The sequence below is a fragment of the Oncorhynchus mykiss genome, chromosome 3 (assembly GCF_013265735.2).
Source record: "Oncorhynchus mykiss isolate Arlee chromosome 3, USDA_OmykA_1.1, whole genome shotgun sequence".
NCBI lineage: Eukaryota > Metazoa > Chordata > Actinopteri > Salmoniformes > Salmonidae > Oncorhynchus > Oncorhynchus mykiss.
Genome location: NC_048567.1, coordinates 24156545 through 24172851, shown reverse-complemented (window position 1 = coordinate 24172851; position 16307 = coordinate 24156545). Strand labels below are relative to the sequence as shown.

The following is a 16307-nucleotide window of genomic DNA, read 5'->3' as shown; positions in this document are numbered from 1 at the left end:
TGGATTTACCACACATAGTATGTATACATGGCTACACACTATTCTATAACATACAGTACCAGTCAAAAGTTAGGACACACCTACTCCAGGGTTTCTTTATTTTTTTTCTATTTTCTACACTGTAGAATAATAGTGAAGACATCAAAACTATGAAATAACACACATCAAAATATATTTTATATTTGAGATTCTTCAAAGTAGCCACCCTTTGCCTTGATGACAGCTTTGCACAATCTTGGCATTCTCTCAACCAGCTTCACGAGGTAGTCACCTGGAATGCATTTCAATTAACAAGGGTGCCTTGTTAAAAGTTCATTTGTGAAATTTCTTTCCTTCTTAATGCATTTGAGCCAATCAGTTGTGTTGAGACACGGTAGGGGTGGTACAGTGCCTTGCGAAAGTATTCGGCCCCCTTGAACTTTGCGACCTTTTGCCACATTTCAGGCTTCAAACATAAAGATATAAAACTGTATTTTTTTTTGAAGAATCAACAACAAGTGGGACACAATCATGAAGTGAAACGACATTTATTGGATATTTCAAACTTTTTTAACAAATCAAAAACTGAAAAATTGGCCGAGCAAAATTATTCAGCCCCCTTAAGTTAATACTTTGTAGCGCCACCTTTTGCTGCGATTACAGCTGTAAGTCGCTTGGGGTATGTCTCTATCAGTTTTGCACATCGAGAGACTGAATTTTTTCCCCATTCCTCCTTGCAAAACAGCTCGAGCTCAGTAAGGTTGGATGGAGAGCATTTGTGAACAGCAGTTTTCAGTTCTTTCCACAGATTCTCATTTCGATTCAGGTCTGGACTTTGACTTGGCCATTCTAACACCTGGATATGTTTATTTTTGAACCATTCCATTGTAGATTTGCTTTATGTTTTGGATCATTGTCTTGTTGGAAGACAAATCTCCGTCCCAGTCTCAGGTCTTTTGCAGACTCCATCAGGTTTTCTTCCAGAATGGTCCTGTATTTGGCTCCATCCATCTTCCCATCAATTTTAACCATCTTCCCTGTCCCTGCTGAAGAAAAGCAGGCCCAAACCATGATGCTGCCACCACCATGTTTGACAGTGGGGATGGTGTGTTCAGCTGTGTTGCTTTTACGCCAAACATAACGTTTTGCATTGTTGCCAAAAAGTTCAATTTTGGTTTCATCTGACCAGAGCACCTTCTTCCACATGTTTGGTGTGTCTCCCAGGTGGCTTGTGGCAAACTTTAAAAACAACACTTTTTATGGATATCTTTAAGAAATGGCTTTCTTCTTGCCACTCTTCCATAAAGGCCAGATTTGTGCAATATACGACTGATTGTTGTCCTATGGACAGAGTCTCCCACCTCAGCTGTAGATCTCTGCAGTTCATCCAGAGTGATCATAGGCCTCTTGGCTGCATCTCTGATCAGTCTTCTCCTTGTATGAGCTGAAAGTTTAGAGGGACGGCCAGGTCTTGGTAGATTTGCAGTGGTCTGATACTCCTTCCATTTCAATATTATCGCTTGCACAGTGCTCCTTGGGATGTTTAAAGCTTGGGAAATCTTTTTGTATACAAATCCGGCTTTAAACTGCTTCACAACAGTATCTCGGACCTGCCTGGTGTGTTCCTTGTTCTTCATGATGCTCTCTGCGCTTTTGACGGACCTCTGAGACTATCACAGTGCAGGTGCATTTATACGGAGACTTGATTACACACAGGTGGATTGTATTTATCCTCATTAGTCATTTAGGTCAACATTGGATCATTCAGAGATCCTCACTGAACTTCTGGAGATTGTTTGCTGCACTGAAAGTAAAGGGGCTGAATAATTTTGCACGCCCAATTTTTCAGTTTTTGATTTGTTAAAAAAGTTTGAAATATCCAATAAATGTCGTTCCACTTCATGATTGTGTCCTACTTGTTGTTGATTCTTCACAAAAAAATACAGTTTTATATCTTTATGTTTGAAGCCTGAAATGTGGCAAAAGGTCGCAAAGTTCAAGGGGGCCGAACACTTTCGCAAAGGCACTGTATACAGACGATAGCCCTAATTGGTAAAAGACCAAGTCCATATTATGGCAAGAACAGATCAAATAAGCAAAGAGAGAAGACAGTCCATCATTACTTTAAGACATGAAGGTCAGTTAATCCGGAAAATGCAGTTGCAAAAACCATCAAGCGCTATGATGAAACTGGCTGCCACAGGAATGGAAGACCCAGAGTTCTCTGCTGCAGAGGATATGTTCAGTACAGTTAACTGCACCTCAGATTGTAGCCCAAATAAATGCTTCAGAGTTCAAGTAACAGACATCTCAACATCAACTGTTCAGAGGAGACTGTGAATCAGGCCTCCGTGGTCGAATTGCTGCAAAGAAATCACTACTAAAGGACACCAATAAGAAGAAGAGACTTGTTTGGGCCAATAAACACGAGCAATGGACATTAGACTGGTGGAAATCTGTCCTTTGGTCTGTGCAAAGCTGTCATCAAGGCAAAGGGTGGCTACTTTGAAGAATCGCAAATATAAAATATATTTTGACATGTGTGTTATTTCATAGTTTTGATGTCTTCACTATTATTCTACAATGTAGAAAATATTAAAAATAAAGAAAAACCCTGGAATGAGTAGGTGTGTCCAAACATTTGACTGGTACTGTACATTGTACTGTGCTCCTATTCGATACTACACTGTAAGTACTGTATACTCAGGATTTACTAATATACCAGTATGACAGTATATCAGTATGACACTCATGCCTGTGAGATCACAGTGTTGACACAGCAATCACAGTCAAGTCTAGGAGGAGTTTCTATTCACCTCACTCACCAACTCCAGCTCCTCATCGGTCTGCAGGGGGCAGTAGGACAGAGAACACTGGTTACAGTTCTGTACTAACCTGCTGATCTAGGATCAGCCCCCCAATCCTAACCTTAACCATTGGGCTCATTAAGGGGAAATGCAAAACTGAACTTGGATCAGCATCCAGGGGGCTATTTCCTCACAATAATATCAAATTCAGAACAGTAATTATGACGAGATGCACGGATGCATTTTGACATCAATTCTTCTTTAGCACAGTCTAAAGCCACACTCAGTTTGAGTGCCAAAATCAACCTTTGAATTTAATCTTACTATAATTGCTGTCCTTAATTGTTCAATTACTTTATAAACTAATAATGACTTGAAATAAAGAAATAAAAAACACGCCCTGTTAAGAACTCTTTTTATTTTTTTAAATATTTTTTTATATATATTGACTTTCAATCTGTCTTGTAGAAAAATGTGCACTTCCGAGTGACACAACTCTGAGAAACAAAACTCTGTATTAATAACTCAGTTATTACTGTAGACATCCCAACCTCCTAAAATATGTTGAGTTGAATCACAAGACACAATAATAAATAAATACCTCTCATATTTCAACAGTTTACAAATCAAACAACGTACAATTAGTTTAGGTATTAAATGTTTATCTCAGAAGGAACAGAGATTTGACCTAGATAGTTTGTGTGTATGCATTGATATGTATGCTGTGTGCCCTTAAAAAATGTATGTAGATCTGTCCTTGAGCTGTTCTTGTCTAATGATGTTCTGTATTATGTCATTCTGTATTATGTTTCATGTTTTGTGTGGACCACAGGAAGAGTAGCTGCTGCTTTTGCAACAGCTAATGGGGATCCTAATAAAATACCAAATACCAAAAATTCATAAAGATTCAGCAACCCATTGTTTTGTGACTGGCGGGACACCAATGAAGCATTTATCAATATGAGAAAACAACAGACTCAGTTTGGGCCAGTAGGGCTCCCATAGTAGATCTCTCTGCGGCTCACCAGCTGCATCAGGCTCTTGCCGCTCTGGGAGGTGATGACCCGGAGATCAGGCTTGCGGCTGTTCACCATCTGAGGGCTGGGCGGAGGTGGAGACTTGGCCGGGACTACTTTCCCCAGGCTGTTGCCGTTGGAGACGGAGAGGAGGCCGGGGGAGGCCCTGGCACTGATGTAGCCGTTCGCTGGTTGAGAGGGAGACGGAGAGGAGATATTAATATGGTGTTAAGGAATGTATGGAGTGTTTGTGTGGTGTGTGTATACCTCTCACTTACTGTAGGACAAATGTAACACTGTGAATAACAGCATGAATCTGTAAACATTACTCGTTTGACCCTTTCACGCATTACACCGTAACACTACAAAACGTCATAGCTTTTCTCTACAGGAGCAATGTCACACCTATGTCAACCCTACGGCATCCCTACAGCATGTCAACATTCAGACAGTCCCCTTTAGTTCATGTCATGTGAGACACCCCTAAGAGAAACAACCTTTTGTTATTACTCAAGACATTCCAACCTCCTAATGTGTTGTTGTCTCATAAGACACAATTAAAAACAAATAAATACCTCTAATATTTGTAACAAATCAAACAGCATACGCTTCGTTTTGGTTTCACTCATTATGAAGGTCTATCCATCGAACGGCTCAATGGTGAGCAGTGTTAATCTGGGACAGCATCAAGCTACTCAGACAACAGCATTCCTTCTTGCCATGGGACAGACCGTCAGACTGATTTCCCCTTACTTGGTTAAAAGGAGCCGTTGACTCAAAGAAAGACAGGCTCACTGTGTGGATGGGGGAGCAGGGGACTTTCCCAGCACTGTCAGGAACACAACCAGGCAAAACACAGACAGTAGACACACACAGACAGAGAGTGAGAGAGAGAGACAGAGAGAGAGATACAAAGAGACATACGAACGTACTGTGGGCAGACACACAGTCAGACACACAACTACGCACGCACGCTCACACACTCCCTAGAGCTGGGCAGGGTTCTGCGACAGCAGATAAAAGTTGCTCCATGACGTGTCCCAGATGCTACCAGCATGTGACACCGTTTCATCTCAGTCACACATACTTCAGTTCAGACACACACACACACACACACACTGAAGGGTGGCAAGGAGCGAATGATGTTTGTTCCAGACTCATGTGGCAGCAGTATCAATAACACACTACCTCCATCAAACATACAAATGCGTAACAGTTATCATAAGTTTGCTCACGCCATTCACAACTGGATAAAGAACTCTGGGCAGCCAGTGAAGGTTACTTTGAACTGAGGTGTTTAGGGATGGGAATATGGGAATTTAGGTGAGTGTGAGCCACAGCCGAGGGAAAAGTGGAACAGGGCGATGGTGGCTTATTGTGTTGTACCCGACCTAGCAGACAGAGACACTCGCTCAGTCCTTCCTCTAAGAAACCGGACACTCACTCATCTACCCCAGCAACAGAGGGAGAAGAAGGAGGAGAAAGTACGTGTGTTAGTCAGATGTTGGCCCCAGGCCCTGGGCTCTTTGAACAACAGGGCTCTAGTGTGTAAGAATTCACATTCATTATGTGTCTATGTGAATGTTCATCCATGCATGTGTTTGTGTAAGTATACAGTTGAAGTTGGAAGTTTACATACACCTTAGACAAATACATTTAAACTCAGTTTTTCACAATTCCTGACATTTAATCCTAGTAAAAAAATCCCTGTCTAAGGTCAGTTAAGATCACAACTTTTTTCTAAGAATGTGAAATGTCAGAATAATAGTAGAGAAAATTATTTATTTCAGCTTTTATTTCTTTCATGACATACCCAGTGGGTCAGACGTTTACATATACTCAATTAGTATTTGGTAGCATTGCCTTTAAATTGTTTAACTTGGGTCAAATGTTTTGGGTAGCCTTCCACAAGCTTCCCACAATAAGTTGGGTGAATTCAGTCAGGTTTGTAGGCCTCTTTGCTCACACACGTTTTTCAGTTCTGCCCACAAATCTTCTACAGGATTGAGGTCAGGGCTTTGTGATGGCCACTCCAATACCTTGACTTTGTTGTCCTTAAGCCATTTTTTTGCCACAACTTTGGAAATATGCTTGGGGTCGTTGTCCATTTGGAAGACCCATTTGCGACCAAGCTTTAACTTCCTGACTGATGTCTTGAGATGCTGCTTCGATATATACACATAATTTTCCATCCTCATGATGCCATCCTTTTAGTGAAGTGCACCAGTCCCTCCTACAGCAAATCACCCCCACAACATGATGCTGCCACCCCCGTACTTCAAGGTTGGGATGGTGTTCTTCGGCTTGCAAGCCTCCCCCTTTTTCCTCCAAACATAACAATGGTCATTATGGCCAAACAGTTCTATTTTTGTTTCATCAGACCAGAGGACATTTCTCCAAAAAGTACGATCTTTGTCCCCATGTGCAGTTGCAAACCGTAGTCTGGCTTTTTTATGGCGGTTTTTGAGCAGTGGCTTCATCCTTGCTGAGCGGCCTTTCAGGTTATGTCGATATAGGACTCGTTTTACTGTGGATATAGATAATTTTGTACCCGTTTCCTCCAGCATCTTCACAAGGTCCTTTGCAGTTGTTCTGGGATTGATTTGCACTTTTCGCACCAAAGTACATTCATCTCTAGAAGACAGAATGCGTCTCCTTCCTGAGCGGTATGACGGCTGCATGGTCCCATGTGGTTTATACTTTCGTACCATTGTTTGTACAGATGAACGCAGTACCTTCGGGCGTTTGGAAATTGCTCCCAAGGATGAACCAGACTTGTGGAGGTCTATATTTTTTTTCTGAGGTCTTTCTGATTTCTTTTGATTTTCCCATGATGTCAAGCAAAGAGGCAGTGAGTTTGAAGGTAGGCCTTGAAATACATCCACAGATACACCTCCAATTGTCTCAAATTATGTCAATTAGCCTATCAGAAGCTTCTAAAGCCATGACCAAATTTTCTGGAATTTTCCAAGTTGTTTAAAGGCACAGTCAACTTAGTGTATGTAAACTTCTGACCCACTGGAATTGTGATACAGTGAATTATAAGTGAAAGAATCTGTCTGTAAACAATTGTTGGGAAAATGACTTGTGTCATGCACAAAGTAGATGTCCTAACTGACTTGCCAAAACTATAGTTTGTTAACAAGAAAGTTGTGGAGTGGTTGAAAAACCAGTTTTAAATGACTCCAACCTTTCTGTATGTAAACTTCTGACTTCAACTGTACGTTCATGTATGTTTCTAAGTGTTTATGTGTTGTATGTATGCATCACCATATCTGTTTTAGTGTGTACCTGTGTGAGTGTGTGTGCTGTTTGAGTGTGTGTGCTGTGTGAGTGTGTGTGTGTGTTCTCTCTCCCAGGTTCTACTCCTATTACACCCAGTGCCGGGTGTGGGAATCTCAGGAATGCCGGGTGACGTCAATGGTGACATTCCCTGAGCCCAGAGCCTGGTTCTGTGTTCAACAGCTGAGAACGATAGAGCGAGGGGGAGGAGGACGGGACGTGGAGAGAGGAGGGGGAAGAGAGAGAAAGAGAGACAGCGGGCTAGCAGGGTAAGTCACTTGAGCTGCGTCTTGGGACCACTGCACTGTTTACTGCACTGGAGGGTTACTGAGACAACCCCAGTTTAGAGAGAGAAAGGCATCGTGACTACTGTGGTCCCTGTTCCATGACTTTGTGACTTGGGTCTGATTCTGAAACTTCAAATATGAGTGTGTAACTCATTGTCGTACGAGTCTTTCATTGATATCAATGTGAAAGCCAAACCTATGCTCACAAAATGTAAATTAAGATTTGGTGCTTAGTGCCTTAGTCACAAATAGATAAACATATTGTTCTCAATACAATAATACAGTCATTCAGTTTTGGGGAAGATATTGTAGCACAATATCTGATAATACTGTCATCTACCTATGACTGTATGCCGAGAGGAATTAGATTAGAAGTGAGGCTCTGGCGGGTGTCAAAGTCACCTCTGAGGAGATGGCTCTGCCTACAGTTTGAACCAGGGGGATTAGAGTGTGTGTGTGTGTGTGTGTGTGTGTGTGTGTGTGTGGAAGGGGGGGGGCATGGGGGAACAGCTGCGATAGAGGGAGAGAAGGACAGAGAGCAAAAAGGAGAAAGCAGGGTCAGGGGAGACAGACGAAGGGGGGTGGGGAGACGGCGTAGATGCTAGGCCAGAGTGTTCATGTCATTCATGTCTCTCTCTACCCCTCTTGCTCCCTTTTTCCTCAGTCTTTCATTCTCTCTCGTTCTCTTTCCCATCAACCCCCTGAGCTTTTTACAAGTGGCTTTCCTGTGACCCTCAGCTGTCGCTGGCCAACAGGTGTGTGTGTATGTGTGTGTTTGAGTACATAAGTGTCAGTGTTTGTGGCGGTTGCCATCGACCAGCTATCCTGACATATTTTTCTCTTCCATCAAACAGTGGAGTCTGTCCCAAAGTGTAATCCATACACCTTTTATGCTTAACTATAACCCACAACTCCCATCACATCAAGGAAAGCCATGAAGGGTAAAAACTAACAAGCTAAATATCTATTGTCACAGCTACAACAGAGAGACGCAGTTCACTGTGTATACAGTATCATCTTATTTGCTAGGTAAAAACTACTCAAACCCAACTAGGTATTTTAGCAGAAGTAGACGTCACTTACGAACTGGGCTCGGGCATCCTCCATTGGAGTTGTTCAGTTCACCTCCTAATAGAGCACCTGTGGAGGTAAGAACAGAAGACGGCGGCCATGTTGAAAAGGACAAGTTGCACATACGAGTGGATGTGAATGGTAACAATTGCTAAGAAAAGATGAAGAACATGAACAATGCTGAATTCATAACATTGATGCTGTTCATCGACTACAGCTCAGACTTCAACACCATAGCGCCCGCCAAGCTCGTCACCAAGTTCAGGAACCTGGGACTGAACACCTCCTTAGATCCTGGACTTCCTGACGGGTAAACTTCAGGTGGTAACAATACCTAAGCCACACTGATCCTTAACAGGGGGGCCCCTCAGTGGTGTGTGCTGAGCTCCATCTTGTACTCCCTGTTCGCCCACGACTGTGTGGCCACGCACAACTAACTCCATCATCAAGTTTGCTGATGACACGACGATGGTAGGCCTGATCAGAGACCTGGCAGTGTGGTACCAAGACAACAACCTCTCCCTCAACGTCAGCAAGACCAAGGAGCTGATTGTGGACTACAGGAAACCGGAGTGGGTGCACACCCCGATCCATATCAACGGGGCCGCAGTGGAGAGGGTCAAGAGCTTCAAGTTACTCAGTGTTCACATTACTGAGGACTTAACATGGTCCTCTCACACCAGCAGAGATGTGGGTGAAACGATTTGGCAGAGCCCCTCAGATTCTTAGGAACATTTACAGTTGCACCATTGAGAGCATCCTGTCTGGTATGGCAACTGCACCACCCTCGACAGGAAGGACCAGAGGTGCAGACAGCCAAGTGCATCATTGGGGTTGAGCTCTCAGCAATCCAGGACATACATGCTAGGTGGTGTCTGAGAAAGGCCTGAAAGATTACGAAAGCTTATATCCCCTGGCCATAAGACTGTTCAATGGCTAACAACTACTGCTCCCCCTCACACCTCCCCTGCCGCTAAAATGATTATTGATTTGATCTATTACTACCACTACGCTGCTGCTCATTGATTATTGATTGTCATCACCATTTATCCAGTTTACATGTATATATTACCATTAGTATATTACAATAAATATTTATATATTCCTGCTACAAGTCACTTTTCAGCCCTGTTTACATGTACACCGAGTATACCAAACATTATGAACACCTTCCTAATATTGAGTTGCACCACCCTGTTTCCTTCAGAACAGCTTCAAGTTGTCGGGGCATGGACTCTACAGGGTGTTGAAAGCGTTCCACAGGGATGCTGACCCATGTTGACTCCAACACTTACCACAGTTGTGTCAAGTTGGCTGGATGTCCTTTGGGTGGTGGACCGTTCTTGATACACATGGGAAACTGTTGAGCGTGAAAAACCCAGCAGCGTTGCAGTTCTTGACACAAACCAGTGTGCCTGGCACCTACCGGACCCCGTTCAAAGGCACTTAAATCTTTTGTCTTGCCCGTTCACCCTCTGAATGACACACATACACACTCCGTGTCTCAGGGCTTAAAAATCCTTCTTTAACCTGTCTCCTCGCCTTCATCTACACTGATTGAAGTAGATTTAACAAGTGACATCAATAAGGGATCATAGCCTTCACCTGGTCAGTCTGTCAAAGAAAGGGCAGGTGTTCTTAATGTTTTGTATAATCCGCCTATCACGCCTTCATTTACACTCAGTATGCTGCTGCCATACTGTTTACTACTTTATTATCATCTATCCTGCTACCAGACACTTTCTCCTAATCCCTGCCTACATGTACAGTACATCTCAAATACTCCAGTATCTCTGCACATGTTGTATTGGCACTGCCCCCGTATATAGCTTCCTCTCTTATTTCTCCTGTTTCTTATTTTGTATCATTAGTTACACCATTTTGATAATGCATTTTTTCTAAATTACTGCACTGTTGTGTATGGCTTGCAAGTCAAGCATGTCACTGTACTTGTGCATGTGACAAATAAAACTTGTGATGAAGTCAACCATTAACCACCGTCCACTCTGTTCCTTACCTGCGCTGGCCGGTCGCTGTGGTAACCCTGGAGACCCAGTGTTCCTCTGGAGAGATGGTTGCTGTGGCGACAGCAGGCGGGGGTCTGTGAGGGTGGAGGTGACGAAGGAGGTGGTGACCAGGCCACCAGAGTTACTGAACTGGAGAGCGTTCTGATTGGACACTGGCACCGTGACGGGCATGGAGAAGGTGGGCTGTGGGACGGCTGACTGGAGAAAAGACAGGAAGAGGAGGGGCTTAGAAATGTAACCGCACGATGGGCACATGTATAATGTTAAAGACACTAACACACACTCTCAGAAGCATGTGCACGCACAAGCACACACACATGATTCGTTACCATGCAAGTGACTTGTGGAAACAAGAAGCTGAAAAAGTGTTTGCTTTCAGATCACATGCAAGGTTATGTGTACATCATAAAAGCTACATGGGATTGTTATTGCATTGGTTATTGGTGACATGTATAATATGACATCTAGACATCTAGACACTCCACATAGTATCCCCACATAGTATCTTTAATTGCAGGGAAAATTGAAGAGAAACTATAAAAGTGTTTTATTTTTGCACAGAGCTTGGAAATTTGAGTATCTGATATGTAGCCTCTACCTGAAGTTGACTGCTGATTTTCTTAATTTTACCTTGAAGTAAACGTTTACCCTTAAAAATGCATATAACTAGTCACTAAAACGTTCTCTAAAGTATCAAAGACTGCTTTATCAAAGTATAAGAAGTGTAGTTAGCAAATAGCTTTGAACCGGTCCTGAGTCAGCTAAATATTACTAGCCATGTGACCCAGACCAACACCAGGTCCTAGTCAGAGACAGGACCCAGGCCAGGGTTGTCCACTCTTCTGCCTGTAACCCATTTCACCCTGTTTTCCTCATCATAGCATAAAGCAGGCAGGGCCTCTATATATAGAATATGGGCCAAGCGTGGCCTGGTACTGTATGTGCTGAGTGGGACCCAGTTTAAAAAGAGAGAAAGAAGATGCTCTACTCTGTCCATCATATCGACCTTCCTTCCCGTTAGCCTACAGCGTATTCCACAAGTTTACATCTGGGATGTATGTGCGATGCTATACAGGGGAAGAAAGGAGAGCAGAGGAGACTAAGTTCTTTTGGTATTGTGTGTTTTGTAATGTATCTGTCATAATCTGATAAGAGTCCTGTCATTCTTGTGACAAACTATTTGTTAATGTGGCAAGACTGAGTGTAACCTTTTCCTTTCTTTATAGCATTTTAGTAGACTGAGTATTAGTCTTTGTCTGCATTATCCTGTTCTAGTGACGAACAACAACAGTGCTAGGTAACGTAAAGACAGAAAAGCATCTGGGCTGTCACTAGTGCTGTAGCTCCTCTGCCCCATAAGACCTGCGAGGGTGTCATGTCACGTACATAACCTCACTCAATATGTGGTATATGGCAAGAATGTTCAGGGGACTATGGTGACAAAACCAATCTGACTTGGACTCCACAGTAATAGAGATGTCTCAAATCCCAGAGCACCAGAAACTGAGAGAGAAAGAGGCAGAGAAAGAAAGAAAGTGCAAGTGAGGGTAGGGGAGAGAAGAAAATAAAAAAAGAGAAATAAAGAGAAAGACAAAGACAGAGAGAGAGAAAGCCCAAATGGGTAAGCCTACTGGGCAAGCTGGTGGGCAGGTCTGGCGTCTGGAGAGGTAGTCTACAATATAAGGCAGAAGGTTACAGCACTGCACACTGGTCAGGCAGAGAGGAGGGAGGGATGGATGGATGGATGGGTGGAGGGATGGAAGTGGGGTTAGTGTGATGGGGCAGAGGTGTGGAAACGTGGAGCATACAGCCCTGGGACAGCACTTCCTACATACACTTATCGTACACTCATTAAAATAGTGTTTAATACTACACTGATGTACACTAAACTGTGCTGTGCCATTTGGACGGATATCTCTTGGATAACAAGTTATTCAGTGGTATTGTTACGTTAGGTCAGATAACTACCCGTGGACATAATTTGAATACTAGAGTAGAGTGACTCATTCATTGTGTCAAGTACATGTCATTATAAAGGCCCTAAAATGAATCATATTGGATAAATAATAGTCTTTAAGCTTTTCCTCGGGCTAAGTGGGTTCATTGAAGGCAGCTCAAGGCCTTCAACAGCATAACAAAAAACAAACCTATTTTCTCAGCGGCGTGCTACATTGGTGTATTTCCTAGATGCGAGGGTATCAGAATGAATTAAACCAATGCCCTACTTTCCTTCCCTCCCTCTTGTCCTAGAAGCCTTTGAAAGTTTTCCTTTCAACTTTTGGGAACGTCTCATCCTATTTGTTAGCAGTGACGGATTAAAACCACAAAAACAACTTTCAAACAACTTTCGGTTGACCTTTAAAGGTCCTTGATATTTGACTACAATGTTGATCTTACCAGTGAATACTCTGTATAATCCAATTAGATCGAATCGTTTCACAAAAATAATGGTCAGCTTTTATCTTAGTATTGTTGGAATACAGGAGGGAAAACAGGTGCTTTAAACATTTCTAAAATAATTTAAAATGACAGAGAAATAAGGAAAATGTGTCTCTTTTTAGTACAAATTTTCTGACAGTCACAGTCAATTTCAAACTAACACAACACATAACATTGCAAACAATATTAAGGAACATCTCTTAAATCTGAAAAGCTAAATCAGCTGTGTCACCAATTGGCAAGTTCCAGTCTAGCCTTATAATCCTGTACATGCCTGTAGCCTGCCTAGCCTCCCTATGCTCCCTAGCACTTTCTACTCGACTCCGGGGATTGCAGTACGAGTGGGATTAAGCGTGTATATCCCAGCCCCCTAGCTGTCATGTTGGTAGATTATGATGCTGTTGAGGGAGATTGGTGCTGTATGCTTCTGTTTGCTACAGTAGGCCCTGTGAAAGGTGTGCCGGGCAAGGTGGGGGATGGGGGGCCAAAGCCAGTGCAAGCTTGCTTCCAATCGTCTAGGGTGGGAGCTACACTGTCCAGGGGGTGGCAGATTGAATTCTATTCTTCTTCTTTCTACACAAACACCAAAGTGTTGGAGATCCGGCTTAGGTTAAATGCAGGATAAGTGGTATTCACTGAACTCATTCAATAGAGAGACAAACTTTTTTGCTGAACCGCTGCTTTAATGTAAGTAAGTGAGTGGTTGGGTGTGTGATAATATTATCAGTTTTGGAGAACAAAACCTTTCCATCACCATTGAGTTTTTTGTCTTAGTGACAATATCCTGCATAATACAGATTACGCAATACATTGTAGTTCATGTTGTATAATACATTCTAAAAAAACAGGGCTTAAGTCAGGGATAGGTGTGTATATCTCCAGTTCAGCTCATCCTGTGAGCAGTAAAGTCCTTCACATTGGCCCAACGGGAACTCGATAGACAAAGTCCCATCCCTCGTGACCAACAGGGAGGCCAGATCAGACAGGAAGCCTGGTTGAAATTGAGTGCTCCTCATTAAACTGACGTTAATGGCATTATTGAGCCCTGGTGGAAAATAATGAATCATAAAAAAATTGGCACCGGAGAGAGGAATAAAAGAGGCAATAAACCGTGGCAGCGTGCCAATTATGAGGCAGCCCTGGAGAGTGTCTGAAAAACACCCTGGAAATGAGGAACAGCCTATCCGAACCTAGATGGCCACACTTTATCTGTAAAACTAACGCCCTTGAAAAGCATGAATCTTGTACGATTCTTCTCACACTAACAATGGGGTGACAATGAAAAATGAGAAGTTTTGCCCCGTTTACCATGGCATCCTCATATGCCACTTTTATGTAGTCTTTATGAAATCTGTCAATAGCTTATGAATGATTCTTGAGACCTGTGACCACTCTCCAATCAGACTGTTGAGCTCCGCGCCCCGACATCCTTGCCCAGGCACACACGATCAGAGGGGGGTTGTGGGTACAGAGGTGGGTGAGAGATGGAGAGGAGTGGGGGGTGGTGGGGTGCTCTGTGAGTATTTGGGTTGCTGTCTGCAACCGGATCTGGGTAAAATCCAGTCCGGACTGGTAACACAGCAGTTCTGGTACAGCTCACGGTACTCACTGACAGCCTATAGCTCTGCATCATTTTATCAAACTCCTCGTCAATTTTTTTGTATTTCTCCTCAGTGTGGGGGGTGAGGGAGAAGGGCTCCTCGGGGTCTGGGCTCTCTGAGTCCCGGTGCTCTTTCTTGTTCAGAGCCTTGGTCCGTTCGTTCCCACAACGGAGAGAGGAGAGGAGAGGAGAGAGAGGGAGGTTAGAGAACGTGACGAGAGGACGATGGTACTCACGCCATAGCGCTTGAACAGGATATCCAGGTCCTCGTTCTTGCGGTACTTGTCATCGTTTAACGGGCTTTGGTCGATGGAGTCGTCGCCGTCCGGCTCGGGGCTGTTGCAACCGTTAAAGCCTTTCTTTCGCAACGTCTGAAGCGGTTAGAGGAGGAAGAAGCAGAGGAAGGAGGAAAACATTTCATTTTCATGCACAATTATGTCAACAACACCCATTAACCAGACTGTACCATCATTTAAATTCTAATAATGATAAGGAAAGGAACAGCGATGGCATTCGAACAAAACCAGTAACATGATTCTGAGCCTCAGATAATATTTAAAATCGATCCATTCCAGGAAGGTCAATGTCAATGTTCACAACATCTATGACCGTTTCGAAGCTAACCACCTTTAAAGGTTTACTCTACACATATCAACAAAGATGTCTGAAATAAGGAGTTATCACTGGACAATGACTAACATTTTCATCCACCCACACACACACACACACAAGTTCAAAAGTATGGGGCCAATTAGAAATGTCTTTGTTTGATGAAAGAAAAGCTAATTTTTTTGTCCGTTAAAATAACACCAAAATTATCAGAAATACAGTGTAGACATTGTTAATGTTGTAAATTACTATTGTAGCTGGAAACGACAGATTTTTTATGGAATATCTACAATTGAAGTCAGAGGTTTACATACACCTTAGCCAAATACATTTAAACTCAGTTTTTCGCAATTCCTGACATTTAATCCAAGTAAAAATTCCCTGTTTTAGGTCAGTTGGGATCACAACTTTATTTTAAGAATGTGAAATGCCAGAATAATAGTAGAGAGAATGATTTATTTCAGCTTTTATTTCTTTCACCATATTCCCAGTGGGTCAGAAGTTTACATACACTCAATTAGTATTTGGTAGCATTGCCTTTAAATTGTTTAACTTGGGTCAAACGTTTTGGGTAGCCTTCCACAAGCTTCCCACAATAAGTTGGGTGAATTTTGGCCCATTCCTCCTGACAGAGCTGGTGTAACTGAGTCAGGTTTGTAGGCCTCCTTGCTCGCACACGCTTTTTCAGTTCTGCCCACAAATTTTTTATAGGATTGAGGCTTTGTGATGGTGTTACGTTCCCCAGTTTCTGTGTTTTGGGTTTGTATGTGTTTGGATGTGTATATGTTTCAGGATGGCTTCCTGGATTCCAATCAGCTGATTGGTTGGTCCCATTGCAGATTGGAGCTCTGACCCCGCCCTCTCGTCAAAAGACACAGCTGTCTGCAATTACCAACTCCTTCTCCAGCTTGAAAAGCCAGTGTTCCTTTGTTAGGAGAGAGAACTTATTGGTATGTGCTGTGTTGGTTAGACAGTTTTTGTAAAGTATGTGTATGCCAAAAGGACTCAGTGTTTTTGAAATTGTTAATTTCCGTTAGTAATTATTCTGTTTTTGTTCCCAGGGGGGAAGGGGAAGGCACCATGGGAGTCTTTAGGCAATAGGCCTGCGGGCATACATATACCCGTAGTATGTTATCTGTCTATGCACACTAGGTAAGACCTGGGTGGGCCACCCCCAGTATTTTGGTTAG

The 16307-nt window shown here is 43.0% G+C and overlaps 1 protein-coding gene across 12 annotated transcripts in view; it reads right to left on the bottom strand.

Moving 5' to 3' along the window:
- The window catches only part of LOC110503950 (myocyte-specific enhancer factor 2D homolog), a 78741-nt gene that overhangs the window by 11405 nt on the left and 51029 nt on the right, over positions 1–16307 (bottom strand). For 7 of the 12 annotated variants that reach the window (XM_036972730.1, XM_036972719.1, XM_036972785.1 and 4 more), the window contains exons 4-8: positions 14518–14655; positions 10460–10667; positions 8455–8511; positions 3812–3990; positions 2796–2825 (exon numbers count right to left, since the gene is read on the bottom strand). In XM_036972730.1, the coding sequence (XP_036828625.1) occupies positions 2796–2825; positions 3812–3990; positions 8455–8511; positions 10460–10667; positions 14518–14655 (612 nt within the window). Of the gene's footprint in view, positions 1–2795; positions 2826–3811; positions 3991–8454; positions 8512–10459; positions 10668–14517; positions 14656–14744; positions 14880–16307 lie in introns of all 12 variants that reach the window. The other 5 variants (XM_036972747.1, XM_036972806.1, XM_036972757.1 and 2 more) reach the window with 4 other exon arrangements.